The following is a 13,787-nucleotide window of genomic DNA, read 5'->3' as shown; positions in this document are numbered from 1 at the left end:
AATCTGTGAACATCAGCATAAATAGATATTGAGAAAAAGCAATGTCCAGGATCATGGGGGAAAAAGTATAAGTAGGTATAGGGAGTAATTGTAAGAGAAAGCCGGGAGGGATAAATAGAAATTAAAATAGGAAAGGAGCAGGCTCCTCAAATGAAATTAAAGTTCAAAGAATACAGGGGAAGTCAGCAAGATGGCATTAATGAAAGGCAAGAATGAGGAACTTAGAAGGGAAGGGTCACACAGAGGGACTTACTTGTAGTAGTTGGTTTGGTGGTACTTGGAATTGTTGTTACAGAAAGAGTGGTGAAAGATTTGGTGGTAACAGCCTGTGTGGTCACAGGAGCAGTTGTTGTTGTCCCCATATCTGTGGTCCCAGTCTGCATGGTACTCTGGGTTGAGTTCCTGGGTGTAGTGGGCTGAGGGGAAGTAGCAGAAGATTCTGAGGTTATAGGGGAAGTGGAGGCCATTGGTGTTGTTGTTTCAGAAGTGCTACCAGTTCCTGTGGCCCCAGTTGTTGTACCACCAGCTTGTGGGGTGCTCTGGTCTGTGGCAGTAGTCGTTACGGGCTGAGGGGAAGTCGTGAAAGACACTAAGGTTGGAGAGGAAGTGGCGGCTGTTGGTGTTGTTTCAGAAGTGCTACTAGTGCCTGTGGGCCCAGTCGTTGTGCTGTCACTCTGTTGGCTGCTCTGTTCTGTGGCAGTGGTCGTTGTGGGCTGAGGGGAAGTTGTGGAAGATTCTGAGGTCTCGGGGGAAGTAGCTGCTGTTGGTGTTGTCCTAACAGATGTGCTATCAGTGCCTGTGGGCCCAGTCGTTGTGCTGTCACTCTGTGTGCTGCTCTGTTCTGTGGCAGTGGTTGTTGTGGGCTGAGGGGAAGTCATGGACGACTCTGAGGCATCAGGGGAAGTGGCGGCTGTTGGTGTTGTTTCAGAAGTGCTACCAGTGCCTGTGGCCCCAGTTGTTGTGCCACCAGTCTGCATGGTGCTTTGGTCTGTGGCACTGGTCAGTGTGGTCTGAGAGGAAGTCATGGAAGACTGTGAGGTCTCAGAGGAAGTGGCTGCTGTTGGTGTTGTCCTTATAGATGTGCTACCAGTGCCTATGGCCCGAGTTGTTGTGCCACCAGTCTGTGCGGTGCTTTGGTCCGTGGCAGTGGTCATTGTGGGCTGAAGGGAACTTGTGGAAGACTCTGAGGCATCAGGGGAAGTTGAGGCCATTGGTGTTGTAATTATAGATGTGCTACTTGTGCCTGTGGCCCCAGTTGTTGTATCACCAGTATGCGTGGTGCTCTGGTCTGTGGCAGTGGTCTTTGTGGGCTGAGAGGAAGTCGTGGAAGACTCTGAGGTTGTAGGGGAAGTGGAGGCCATTGGTGTTGTTGTTTCAGAAGTGCTACCAGTTTCTGTGGCCCCAGTTGTTGTACCATCAGTCTGTGTGGTGCTCTGGTCTGTGGCAGTAGTCGTTACGGGCTGAGGGGAAGTTGTGAAAGACTCTAAGGTTGGAGGGGAAGTGGCGGCTGTTGGTGTTGTTTCAGAAGTGATAACAGTGGCTGTGGCCCCAGTTGTGCTGTCAGTCTGCGGGCTGCTCTGTTCTGTGGAACTGGTTCTTGTGGGCTGAGGGGAAGTCATGGAAAACTCTGAGGTTATAGGGGAAGTGGAGGCTGTTGGTGTTGTTTCAGAAGTGATAATAGTGGCTGTGGCGCCAGTTGTTGTGCCACCTGTCTGCGTGGTGCTCTGGTCTGTGGTACTAGTCATTGTGGTCTGAGGGGAAGTCGTGGAAGACTCTGAGGTTGTAGGGGACGTAGCAGCCGTTGGTGTTGTTTCAAAAGTGCTACCAGTGCCTGTGGCCCCAGTTGTGCTGTCGCTCTGTTGGCTGCTCTGTTCTGTGGCACTGGTTCTTGTGGGCTGAGGGGAAGTCATGGAAGACTCTGAGGTTATAGGGGAAGTGGGGGCTGTTGGTGTTGTTTCAGAAGTGATAACAGTGGCTGAGGCCCCAGCTGTTGTGCCACCTGTCTGCGTGGTGCTCCTGTCTGTGACAGTGGTTGCTATTGCCTGAGGGGAAGTCGTGGGGGAAGTGGTGGCCATTGGTGTTGTTTCAGAAGTACTACCAGTGCCTATGACCCCGGTTGTTGTGCTGTCAGTCTGCAGGCTGCTCTGTTCTGTGGCACTGGTTCTTGTGGGCTGAGGGGAAGTCATGGAAGACTCTGAGGTTATAGGGGAAGTGGGGGCTGTTGGTGTTGTTTCAGAAGTGATAACAATGGCTGTGGCCCCAGTTGTGCTGTCAGTCTGCAGGCTGCTCTGTTCTGTGGCACTGGTTCTTGTGGGCTGAGGGGAAGTCATGGAAGACTCTGAGGTTATAGGGGAAGTGGGGGCTGTTGGTGTTGTTTCAGAAGTGATAACAGTGGCTGAGGCCCCAGCTGTTGTGCCACCTGTCTGCGTGGTGCTCCTGTCTGTGACAGTGGTTGCTATTGCCTGAGGGGAAGTCGTGGGGGAAGTGGTGGCCATTGGTGTTGTTTCAGAAGTACTACCAGTGCCTATGACCCCGGTTGTTGTGCTGTCAGTCTGCAGGCTGCTCTGTTCTGTGGCACTGGTTCTTGTGGGCTGAGGGGAAGTCATGGAAGACTCTGAGGTTATAGGGGAAGTGGGGGCTGTTGGTGTTGTTTCAGAAGTGATAACAATGGCTGTGGCCCCAGTTGTGCTGTCAGTCTGCAGGCTGCTCTGTTCTGTGGCACTGGTTCTTGTGGGCTGAGGGGAAGTCATGGAAGACTCTGAGGTTATAGGGGAAGTGGGGGCTGTTGGTGTTGTTTCAGAAGTGATAACAGTGGCTGAGGCCCCAGCTGTTGTGCCACCTGTCTGCGTGGTGCTCCTGTCTGTGACAGTGGTTGCTATTGCCTGAGGGGAAGTCGTGGGGGAAGTGGTGGCCATTGGTGTTGTTTCAGAAGTACTACCAGTGCCTATGACCCCGGTTGTTGTGCTGTCAGTCTGCAGGCTGCTCTGTTCTGTGGCACTGGTTCTTGTGGGCTGAGGGGAAGTCATGGAAGACTCTGAGGCATCAGGGGAAGTGGCGGCTGTAGGTGTTGTTTCAGAAGTGATAACAGTGGCTGAGGCCCCAGTTGTTGTGCCACCTGTCTGCGCGGTGCTTTGGTCTGTGGCACTGGTCAGTGTGGTCTGAGAGGAAGTCATGGAAGACTGTGAGGTCTCAGAGGAAGTGGCTGCTGTTGGTGTTGTCCTTATAGATGTGCTACCAGTGCCTATGGCCCGAGTTGTTGTGCCACCAGTCTGTGCGGTGCTTTGGTCCGTGGCAGTGGTCATTGTGGGCTGAAGGGAACTTGTGGAAGACTCTGAGGCATCAGGGGAAGTTGAGGCCATTGGTGTTGTAATTATAGATGTGCTACTTGTGCCTGTGGCCCCAGTTGTTGTATCACCAGTATGCGTGGTGCTCTGGTCTGTGGCAGTGGTCTTTGTGGGCTGAGAGGAAGTCGTGGAAGACTCTGAGGTTATAGGGGAAGTGGAGGCCATTGGTGTTGTTGTTTCAGAAGTGCTACCAGTTTCTGTGGCCCCAGTTGTTGTACCATCAGTCTGTGTGGTGCTCTGGTCTGTGGCAGTAGTCGTTACGGGCTGAGGGGAAGTTGTGAAAGACTCTAAGGTTGGAGGGGAAGTGGCGGCTGTTGGTGTTGTTTCAGAAGTGCTACTAGTGCCTGTGGGCCCAGTCGTTGTGCTGTCACTCTGTTGGCTGCTCTGTTCTGTGGCAGTGGTCGTTGTGGGCTGAGGGGAAGTTGTGGAAGATGTTGGTGTTGTCCTAACAGATGTGCTATCAGTGCCTGTGGGCCCAGTCGTTGTGCTGTCACTCTGTGTGCTGCTCTGTTCTGTGGCAGTGGTTGTTGTGGGCTGAGGGGAAGTCATGGACGACTCTGAGGCATCAGGGGAAGTGGCGGCTGTTGGTGTTGTTTCAGAAGTGCTACCAGTGCCTGTGGGCCCAGTCGTTGTGCCACCAGTCTGCCTGGTGCTTTGGTCTGTGGCACTGGTCAGTGTGGTCTGAGAGGAAGTCATGGAAGACTGTGAGGTCTCAGAGGAAGTGGCTGCTGTTGGTGTTGTCCTTATAGATGTGCTACCAGTGCCTATGGCCCGAGTTGTTGTGCCACCAGTCTGTGCGGTGCTTTGGTCCGTGGCAGTGGTCATTGTGGGCTGAAGGGAACTTGTGGAAGACTCTGAGGCATCAGGGGAAGTTGAGGCCATTGGTGTTGTAATTATAGATGTGCTACTTGTGCCTGTGGCCCCAGTTGTTGTATCACCAGTATGCGTGGTGCTCTGGTCTGTGGCAGTGGTCTTTGTGGGCTGAGAGGAAGTCGTGGAAGACTCTGAGGTTATAGGGGAAGTGGAGGCCATTGGTGTTGTTGTTTCAGAAGTGCTACCAGTTTCTGTGGCCCCAGTTGTTGTACCATCAGTCTGTGTGGTGCTCTGGTCTGTGGCAGTAGTCGTTACGGGCTGAGGGGAAGTTGTGAAAGACTCTAAGGTTGGAGGGGAAGTGGCGGCTGTTGGTGTTGTTTCAGAAGTGCTACTAGTGCCTGTGGGCCCAGTCGTTGTGCTGTCACTCTGTTGGCTGCTCTGTTCTGTGGCAGTGGTCGTTGTGGGCTGAGGGGAAGTCATGGAAGACTCTGAGGTTATAGGGGAAGGGAAGGTCGTTGGTGTTGTTTCAGAAGTGATAACAGTGGCTGTGGCCCCAGTTGTTGTGCCACCTGTCTGCATGGTGCTCCAGTCTGTGGCAGTGGTTGCTGTTGCCTGAGGGGAAGTCATGGGGGAAGTGGTGGCCATTGGTGTTGTTTCAGAAGTACTACTAGTGCCTGTGGCCCCAGTTGTGCCACCAGTCTGCATGGTGCTCTGGTCTGTGGTAGTAGTCATTGTGGTCTGAGGGGAAGTCGTGGAGGACTCTGAGGTTGTACAGGAAGTGGCAGCCATTGGTGTTGTTTCAGAAGTGCTACCAGTGGCTGTGGCCCCAGTTGTTGTGCTGTCACTCTGTTGGCTGCTCAGTTCTGTGGCACTGGTTCTTGTGGGCTGAAGGGAAGTCATGGCAGACTCTGAGGTTATAGGGGAAGTGGGGGCCTTTGGTGTTGTTTCAGAAGTGATAACAGTGGCTGTGGCCCCAGTTGTGCTGTCAGTCTGCGGGCTGCTCTGTTCTGTGGAACTGGTTCTTGTGGGCTGAGGGGAAGTCATGGAAAACTCTGAGGTTATAGGGGAAGTGGAGGCTGTTGGTGTTGTTTCAGAAGTGATAATAGTGGCTGTGGCGCCAGTTGTTGTGCCACCTGTCTGCGTGGTGCTCTGGTCTGTGGTACTAGTCATTGTGGTCTGAGGGGAAGTCGTGGAAGACTCTGAGGTTGTAGGGGACGTAGCAGCCGTTGGTGTTGTTTCAAAAGTGCTACCAGTGCCTGTGGCCCCAGTTGTTGTGCTGTCGCTCTGTTGGCTGCTCTGTTCTGTGGCACTGGTTCTTGTGGGCTGAGGGGAAGTCATGGAAGACTCTGAGGTTATAGGGGAAGTGGGGGCTGTTGGTGTTGTTTCAGAAGTGATAACAGTGGCTGAGGCCCCAGCTGTTGTGCCACCTGTCTGCGTGGTGCTCCTGTCTGTGACAGTGGTTGCTATTGCCTGAGGGGAAGTCGTGGGGGAAGTGGTGGCCATTGGTGTTGTTTCAGAAGTACTACCAGTGCCTATGACCCCGGTTGTTGTGCTGTCAGTCTGCAGGCTGCTCTGTTCTGTGGCACTGGTTCTTGTGGGCTGAGGGGAAGTCATGGAAGACTCTGAGGTTATAGGGGAAGTGGGGGCTGTTGGTGTTGTTTCAGAAGTGATAACAGTGGCTGAGGCCCCAGTTGTTGTGCCACCTGTCTGCGCGGTGCTTTGGTCTGTGGCACTGGTCAGTGTGGTCTGAGAGGAAGTCATGGAAGACTGTGAGGTCTCAGAGGAAGTGGCTGCTGTTGGTGTTGTCCTTATAGATGTGCTACCAGTGCCTATGGCCCGAGTTGTTGTGCCACCAGTCTGTGCGGTGCTTTGGTCCGTGGCAGTGGTCATTGTGGGCTGAAGGGAACTTGTGGAAGACTCTGAGGCATCAGGGGAAGTTGAGGCCATTGGTGTTGTAATTATAGATGTGCTACTTGTGCCTGTGGCCCCAGTTGTTGTATCACCAGTATGCGTGGTGCTCTGGTCTGTGGCAGTGGTCTTTGTGGGCTGAGAGGAAGTCGTGGAAGACTCTGAGGTTATAGGGGAAGTGGAGGCCATTGGTGTTGTTGTTTCAGAAGTGCTACCAGTTTCTGTGGCCCCAGTTGTTGTACCATCAGTCTGTGTGGTGCTCTGGTCTGTGGCAGTAGTCGTTACGGGCTGAGGGGAAGTTGTGAAAGACTCTAAGGTTGGAGGGGAAGTGGCGGCTGTTGGTGTTGTTTCAGAAGTGCTACTAGTGCCTGTGGGCCCAGTCGTTGTGCTGTCACTCTGTTGGCTGCTCTGTTCTGTGGCAGTGGTCGTTGTGGGCTGAGGGGAAGTTGTGGAAGATGTTGGTGTTGTCCTAACAGATGTGCTATCAGTGCCTGTGGGCCCAGTCGTTGTGCTGTCACTCTGTGTGCTGCTCTGTTCTGTGGCAGTGGTTGTTGTGGGCTGAGGGGAAGTCATGGACGACTCTGAGGCATCAGGGGAAGTGGCGGCTGTTGGTGTTGTTTCAGAAGTGCTACCAGTGCCTGTGGGCCCAGTCGTTGTGCCACCAGTCTGCCTGGTGCTTTGGTCTGTGGCACTGGTCAGTGTGGTCTGAGAGGAAGTCATGGAAGACTGTGAGGTCTCAGAGGAAGTGGCTGCTGTTGGTGTTGTCCTTATAGATGTGCTACCAGTGCCTATGGCCCGAGTTGTTGTGCCACCAGTCTGTGCGGTGCTTTGGTCCGTGGCAGTGGTCATTGTGGGCTGAAGGGAACTTGTGGAAGACTCTGAGGCATCAGGGGAAGTTGAGGCCATTGGTGTTGTAATTATAGATGTGCTACTTGTGCCTGTGGCCCCAGTTGTTGTATCACCAGTATGCGTGGTGCTCTGGTCTGTGGCAGTGGTCTTTGTGGGCTGAGAGGAAGTCGTGGAAGACTCTGAGGTTATAGGGGAAGTGGAGGCCATTGGTGTTGTTGTTTCAGAAGTGCTACCAGTTTCTGTGGCCCCAGTTGTTGTACCATCAGTCTGTGTGGTGCTCTGGTCTGTGGCAGTAGTCGTTACGGGCTGAGGGGAAGTTGTGAAAGACTCTAAGGTTGGAGGGGAAGTGGCGGCTGTTGGTGTTGTTTCAGAAGTGCTACTAGTGCCTGTGGGCCCAGTCGTTGTGCTGTCACTCTGTTGGCTGCTCTGTTCTGTGGCAGTGGTCGTTGTGGGCTGAGGGGAAGTCATGGAAGACTCTGAGGTTATAGGGGAAGGGAAGGTCGTTGGTGTTGTTTCAGAAGTGATAACAGTGGCTGTGGCCCCAGTTGTTGTGCCACCTGTCTGCATGGTGCTCCAGTCTGTGGCAGTGGTTGCTGTTGCCTGAGGGGAAGTCATGGGGGAAGTGGTGGCCATTGGTGTTGTTTCAGAAGTACTACTAGTGCCTGTGGCCCCAGTTGTGCCACCAGTCTGCATGGTGCTCTGGTCTGTGGTAGTAGTCATTGTGGTCTGAGGGGAAGTCGTGGAGGACTCTGAGGTTGTACAGGAAGTGGCAGCCATTGGTGTTGTTTCAGAAGTGCTACCAGTGGCTGTGGCCCCAGTTGTTGTGCTGTCACTCTGTTGGCTGCTCAGTTCTGTGGCACTGGTTCTTGTGGGCTGAAGGGAAGTCATGGCAGACTCTGAGGTTATAGGGGAAGTGGGGGCCTTTGGTGTTGTTTCAGAAGTGATAACAGTGGCTGTGGCCCCAGTTGTGCTGTCAGTCTGCGGGCTGCTCTGTTCTGTGGAACTGGTTCTTGTGGGCTGAGGGGAAGTCATGGAAAACTCTGAGGTTATAGGGGAAGTGGAGGCTGTTGGTGTTGTTTCAGAAGTGATAATAGTGGCTGTGGCGCCAGTTGTTGTGCCACCTGTCTGCGTGGTGCTCTGGTCTGTGGTACTAGTCATTGTGGTCTGAGGGGAAGTCGTGGAAGACTCTGAGGTTGTAGGGGACGTAGCAGCCGTTGGTGTTGTTTCAAAAGTGCTACCAGTGCCTGTGGCCCCAGTTGTTGTGCTGTCGCTCTGTTGGCTGCTCTGTTCTGTGGCACTGGTTCTTGTGGGCTGAGGGGAAGTCATGGAAGACTCTGAGGTTATAGGGGAAGTGGGGGCTGTTGGTGTTGTTTCAGAAGTGATAACAGTGGCTGAGGCCCCAGCTGTTGTGCCACCTGTCTGCGTGGTGCTCCTGTCTGTGACAGTGGTTGCTATTGCCTGAGGGGAAGTCGTGGGGGAAGTGGTGGCCATTGGTGTTGTTTCAGAAGTACTACCAGTGCCTATGACCCCGGTTGTTGTGCTGTCAGTCTGCAGGCTGCTCTGTTCTGTGGCACTGGTTCTTGTGGGCTGAGGGGAAGTCATGGAAGACTCTGAGGTTATAGGGGAAGTGGGGGCTGTTGGTGTTGTTTCAGAAGTGATAACAGTGGCTGAGGCCCCAGTTGTTGTGCCACCTGTCTGCGCGGTGCTTTGGTCTGTGGCACTGGTCAGTGTGGTCTGAGAGGAAGTCATGGAAGACTGTGAGGTCTCAGAGGAAGTGGCTGCTGTTGGTGTTGTCCTTATAGATGTGCTACCAGTGCCTATGGCCCGAGTTGTTGTGCCACCAGTCTGTGCGGTGCTTTGGTCCGTGGCAGTGGTCATTGTGGGCTGAAGGGAACTTGTGGAAGACTCTGAGGCATCAGGGGAAGTTGAGGCCATTGGTGTTGTAATTATAGATGTGCTACTTGTGCCTGTGGCCCCAGTTGTTGTATCACCAGTATGCGTGGTGCTCTGGTCTGTGGCAGTGGTCTTTGTGGGCTGAGAGGAAGTCGTGGAAGACTCTGAGGTTATAGGGGAAGTGAAGGCCATTGGTGTTGTTGTTTCAGAAGTGCTACCAGTTTCTGTGGCCCCAGTTGTTGTACCATCAGTCTGTGTGGTGCTCTGGTCTGTGGCAGTAGTCGTTACGGGCTGAGGGGAAGTTGTGAAAGACTCTAAGGTTGGAGGGGAAGTGGCGGCTGTTGGTGTTGTTTCAGAAGTGCTACTAGTGCCTGTGGGCCCAGTCGTTGTGCTGTCACTCTGTTGGCTGCTCTGTTCTGTGGCAGTGGTCGTTGTGGGCTGAGGGGAAGTTGTGGAAGATGTTGGTGTTGTCCTAACAGATGTGCTATCAGTGCCTGTGGGCCCAGTCGTTGTGCTGTCACTCTGTGTGCTGCTCTGTTCTGTGGCAGTGGTTGTTGTGGGCTGAGGGGAAGTCATGGACGACTCTGAGGCATCAGGGGAAGTGGCGGCTGTTGGTGTTGTTTCAGAAGTGCTACCAGTGCCTGTGGGCCCAGTCGTTGTGCCACCAGTCTGCCTGGTGCTTTGGTCTGTGGCACTGGTCAGTGTGGTCTGAGAGGAAGTCATGGAAGACTGTGAGGTCTCAGAGGAAGTGGCTGCTGTTGGTGTTGTCCTTATAGATGTGCTACCAGTGCCTATGGCCCGAGTTGTTGTGCCACCAGTCTGTGCGGTGCTTTGGTCCGTGGCAGTGGTCATTGTGGGCTGAAGGGAACTTGTGGAAGATTCTGAGGCATCAGGGGAAGTTGAGGCCATTGGTGTTGTAATTATAGATGTGCTACTTGTGCCTGTGGCCCCAGTTGTTGTATCACCAGTATGCGTGGTGCTCTGGTCTGTGGCAGTGGTCTTTGTGGGCTGAGAGGAAGTCGTGGAAGACTCTGAGGTTATAGGGGAAGTGGAGGCCATTGGTGTTGTTGTTTCAGAAGTGCTACCAGTTTCTGTGGCCCCAGTTGTTGTACCATCAGTCTGTGTGGTGCTCTGGTCTGTGGCAGTAGTCGTTACGGGCTGAGGGGAAGTTGTGAAAGACTCTAAGGTTGGAGGGGAAGTGGCGGCTGTTGGTGTTGTTTCAGAAGTGCTACTAGTGCCTGTGGGCCCAGTCGTTGTGCTGTCACTCTGTTGGCTGCTCTGTTCTGTGGCAGTGGTCGTTGTGGGCTGAGGGGAAGTCATGGAAGACTCTGAGGTTATAGGGGAAGGGAAGGTCGTTGGTGTTGTTTCAGAAGTGATAACAGTGGCTGTGGCCCCAGTTGTTGTGCCACCTGTCTGCATGGTGCTCCAGTCTGTGGCAGTGGTTGCTGTTGCCTGAGGGGAAGTCATGGGGGAAGTGGTGGCCATTGGTGTTGTTTCAGAAGTACTACTAGTGCCTGTGGCCCCAGTTGTGCCACCAGTCTGCATGGTGCTCTGGTCTGTGGTAGTAGTCATTGTGGTCTGAGGGGAAGTCGTGGAGGACTCTGAGGTTGTACAGGAAGTGGCAGCCATTGGTGTTGTTTCAGAAGTGCTACCAGTGGCTGTGGCCCCAGTTGTTGTGCTGTCACTCTGTTGGCTGCTCAGTTCTGTGGCACTGGTTCTTGTGGGCTGAAGGGAAGTCATGGCAGACTCTGAGGTTATAGGGGAAGTGGGGGCCTTTGGTGTTGTTTCAGAAGTGATAACAGTGGCTGTGGCCCCAGTTGTGCTGTCAGTCTGCGGGCTGCTCTGTTCTGTGGAACTGGTTCTTGTGGGCTGAGGGGAAGTCATGGAAAACTCTGAGGTTATAGGGGAAGTGGAGGCTGTTGGTGTTGTTTCAGAAGTGATAATAGTGGCTGTGGCGCCAGTTGTTGTGCCACCTGTCTGCGTGGTGCTCTGGTCTGTGGTACTAGTCATTGTGGTCTGAGGGGAAGTCGTGGAAGACTCTGAGGTTGTAGGGGACGTAGCAGCCGTTGGTGTTGTTTCAAAAGTGCTACCAGTGCCTGTGGCCCCAGTTGTTGTGCTGTCGCTCTGTTGGCTGCTCTGTTCTGTGGCACTGGTTCTTGTGGGCTGAGGGGAAGTCATGGAAGACTCTGAGGTTATAGGGGAAGTGGGGGCTGTTGGTGTTGTTTCAGAAGTGATAACAGTGGCTGAGGCCCCAGCTGTTGTGCCACCTGTCTGCGTGGTGCTCCTGTCTGTGACAGTGGTTGCTATTGCCTGAGGGGAAGTCGTGGGGGAAGTGGTGGCCATTGGTGTTGTTTCAGAAGTACTACCAGTGCCTATGACCCCGGTTGTTGTGCTGTCAGTCTGCAGGCTGCTCTGTTCTGTGGCACTGGTTCTTGTGGGCTGAGGGGAAGTCATGGAAGACTCTGAGGTTATAGGGGAAGTGGGGGCTGTTGGTGTTGTTTCAGAAGTGATAACAATGGCTGTGGCCCCAGTTGTGCTGTCAGTCTGCAGGCTGCTCTGTTCTGTGGCACTGGTTCTTGTGGGCTGAGGGGAAGTCATGGAAGACTCTGAGGTTATAGGGGAAGTGGGGGCTGTTGGTGTTGTTTCAGAAGTGATAACAGTGGCTGAGGCCCCAGCTGTTGTGCCACCTGTCTGCGTGGTGCTCCAGTCTATGGCAGTGGTTGCTGTTGCCTGAGGGGAAGTCGTGGGGGAAGTGGTGACCACTGGTGTTGTTTCAGAAGTACTACCAGTGCCTGTGGCCCCAGTTGTGCCACCAGTCTGCATGGTGCTCTGGTCTGTGGTACTAGTCATTGTGGTCTGAGGGGAAGTCGTGGAAAACTCTGAGGTCGTAGGGGAAGTGGCAGCCATTGGTGTTGTTCCAAAAGTGCTACCAGTGGCTGTGGCCCCAGTTGTTGTGCTGTCACTCTGTTGGCTGCTCTGTTTTGTGGCACTGGTTCTTGTGGGCTGAGGGGAAGTCATGGCAGACTCTGAGGTTATAGGGGAAGTAGAGGCCGTTGGTGTTGTTTCAGAAGTGATAACAATGGCTGTGGCTCCAGTTGTGCTGTCAGTCTGTGGGCTGCTCTGGTCTGTGGCACTGGTTGTTGTGGGCTGAGGGGAAGTCATGGAAGACTCTGAGGTTATAGGGGAAGTGGGGGCCATTGGTGTTGTTTCAGAAATACTACCAGTGCCTGTGGCCCCAGTTGTGCCACCAGTCTGCATGGTGCTCTGGTCTGTGGTACTAGTCATTGTGGTCTGAGGGGAAGTCGTGGAAAACTCTGAGGTCGTAGGGGAAGTGGCAGCCGTTGGTGTTGTTTCAAAAGTGCTACCAGTGCCTGTGGCTCCGGTTGTTGTGCTTTCACTCTGTTGGCTGCTTTGTTCTGTGGCACTGGTTCTTGTGGGCTGAGGAGAAGTCATGGCAGACTCTGAGGTTATATGGGAAGTGAAGACCGTTGGTGTTGTTTCAGAAGCGATAACAGTGGCTGAGGCCCCAGTTGTTGTGCCACCTGTCTGTGTGGTGCTCCAGTCTGTGGCAGTGGTTGCTGTTGCCTGAGGGGAAGTCGTGGGGGAAGTGGAGGCCATTGGTGTTGTTTCAGAAGTGATAACAGTGGCTGTGGCCCCAGTTGTGGTATCACTCTGCGGGCTGCTCTGTTCTGTGGCACTGGTTCTTGTGGACTGAGAGGAAGTCATGGAAGACTCTGAGGTCATAGGGGAAGTGAAGGCGGTTGGTGTTGTTTCAGAAGTGATAACAGTGGCTGAGGCCCCAGTTGTTGTGCCACCTGTCTGCGTAGTGCTCCAGTCTGTGGCAGTGGTTGCTGTTGCCTGAGGGGAAGTCGTGGGGGAAGTGGTGACCACTGGTGTTGTTTCAGAAGTACTACCAGTGCCTGTGGCCTCAGTTGTCCTGTCACTCTGGGGGCTGCTCTGTTCTGTGGCACTGGTTCTTGTGGGCTGAGGGGAAGTCATGGAAGACTCTGAGGTTATAGGGGAAGTGAAGGCGGTTGGTGTTGTTTCAGAAGTGATAACAGTGGCTGTGGCCCCAGTTGTGGTATCACTCTGGGGGCTGCTCTGTTCTGTGGCACTGGTTCTTGTGGGCTGAGGGGAAGTCATGGAAGACTCTGAGGTTATAGGGGAAGTGGAGGCCGTTGATATTGTTTCAGAAGTGATAACAGTGGCTGAGGCCCCAGTTGTTGTGCCACCTGTCTGTGTGGTGCTCCAGTCTGTGGTAGTGGTTACTGTTGCCTGAAGGGAAGTCGTGGGGGAAGTGCTGGCCATTGGTGTTGTTTCAGAAGTACTTCCAGTGCTTGTGGACCCAGTTCTACCAGCAGTCTGAGTGGTGCTCTGGTCTGTGGCCCTGGTCATTATAGGCTGAGAGCAAGTCGTGGAATACGCTGAGGACGTAGTAGCCATTGGTGTTGTTTCAGAAGTACTACCTGTGGCCCCAGTCATTGTGCCACCTGTCTGCATCGTGCTCTGGTCTGTGGCAGTGGTCATTGTGGACTCCTTAGAATTTGTGTAACACCCTGTGCATGTCATAGAAATCTTGGTCCTTAGTTTTGGTGTTAGAGAAGAACTGGCAGCGACTGGGGATCCCATTATTTTGCCACCTGTCTGTGTGCTGCTCTGACCTGTGATATTCGTTGTGGGCTGATGGGAAGTCATGTAAGACTCTGTGGTTGCATCTTCTGTGAATGCAATGTCTGAAATTGTCTGAGTTCTGGCTCTTGTCTCTGTGGAGTAAACAAATTCCAGATTAGCCTTTAAATCTTTCCCTCCTGGCACTTTTTTTTCCTTCTTCCCATTTTCCTCTTCTTTTTTCTCTATTTACTCTATCATTTATTCCTCACTACCCTGTAATTCCTTTTGTGAAATTCCTTGTCTTAGATTTACATGATATTAGAGTGGAAGGGTACTTTGCAAATCATCAGGGGTCAAATTCTCCTTTTC

The 13,787-nt window shown here is 53.3% G+C and overlaps 1 protein-coding gene across 1 annotated transcript; it reads right to left on the bottom strand.

Moving 5' to 3' along the window:
- Positions 1–249: 249 nt before the first annotated feature.
- On the bottom strand, positions 250–13,334 carry LOC122754902 (mucin-19-like). Its single transcript, XM_044003338.1, has 2 exons — positions 521–13,334; positions 250–416 (listed from the first exon to the last, which is right to left on the bottom strand). The coding sequence occupies exons 1-2, from the start codon at positions 13,332–13,334 to the stop codon at positions 250–252; spliced, it is 12,981 nt and encodes a 4,326-aa protein (XP_043859273.1).
- Positions 13,335–13,787: the final 453 nt, after the last annotated feature.

The sequence above is a fragment of the Dromiciops gliroides genome, chromosome 4 (genome assembly GCF_019393635.1).
Source record: "Dromiciops gliroides isolate mDroGli1 chromosome 4, mDroGli1.pri, whole genome shotgun sequence".
Taxonomy (NCBI): Eukaryota; Metazoa; Chordata; class Mammalia; order Microbiotheria; family Microbiotheriidae; genus Dromiciops; species Dromiciops gliroides.
Note: the sequence above shows the minus strand (reverse complement) of the source record. Positions and strands in the feature narration are given on the sequence as shown.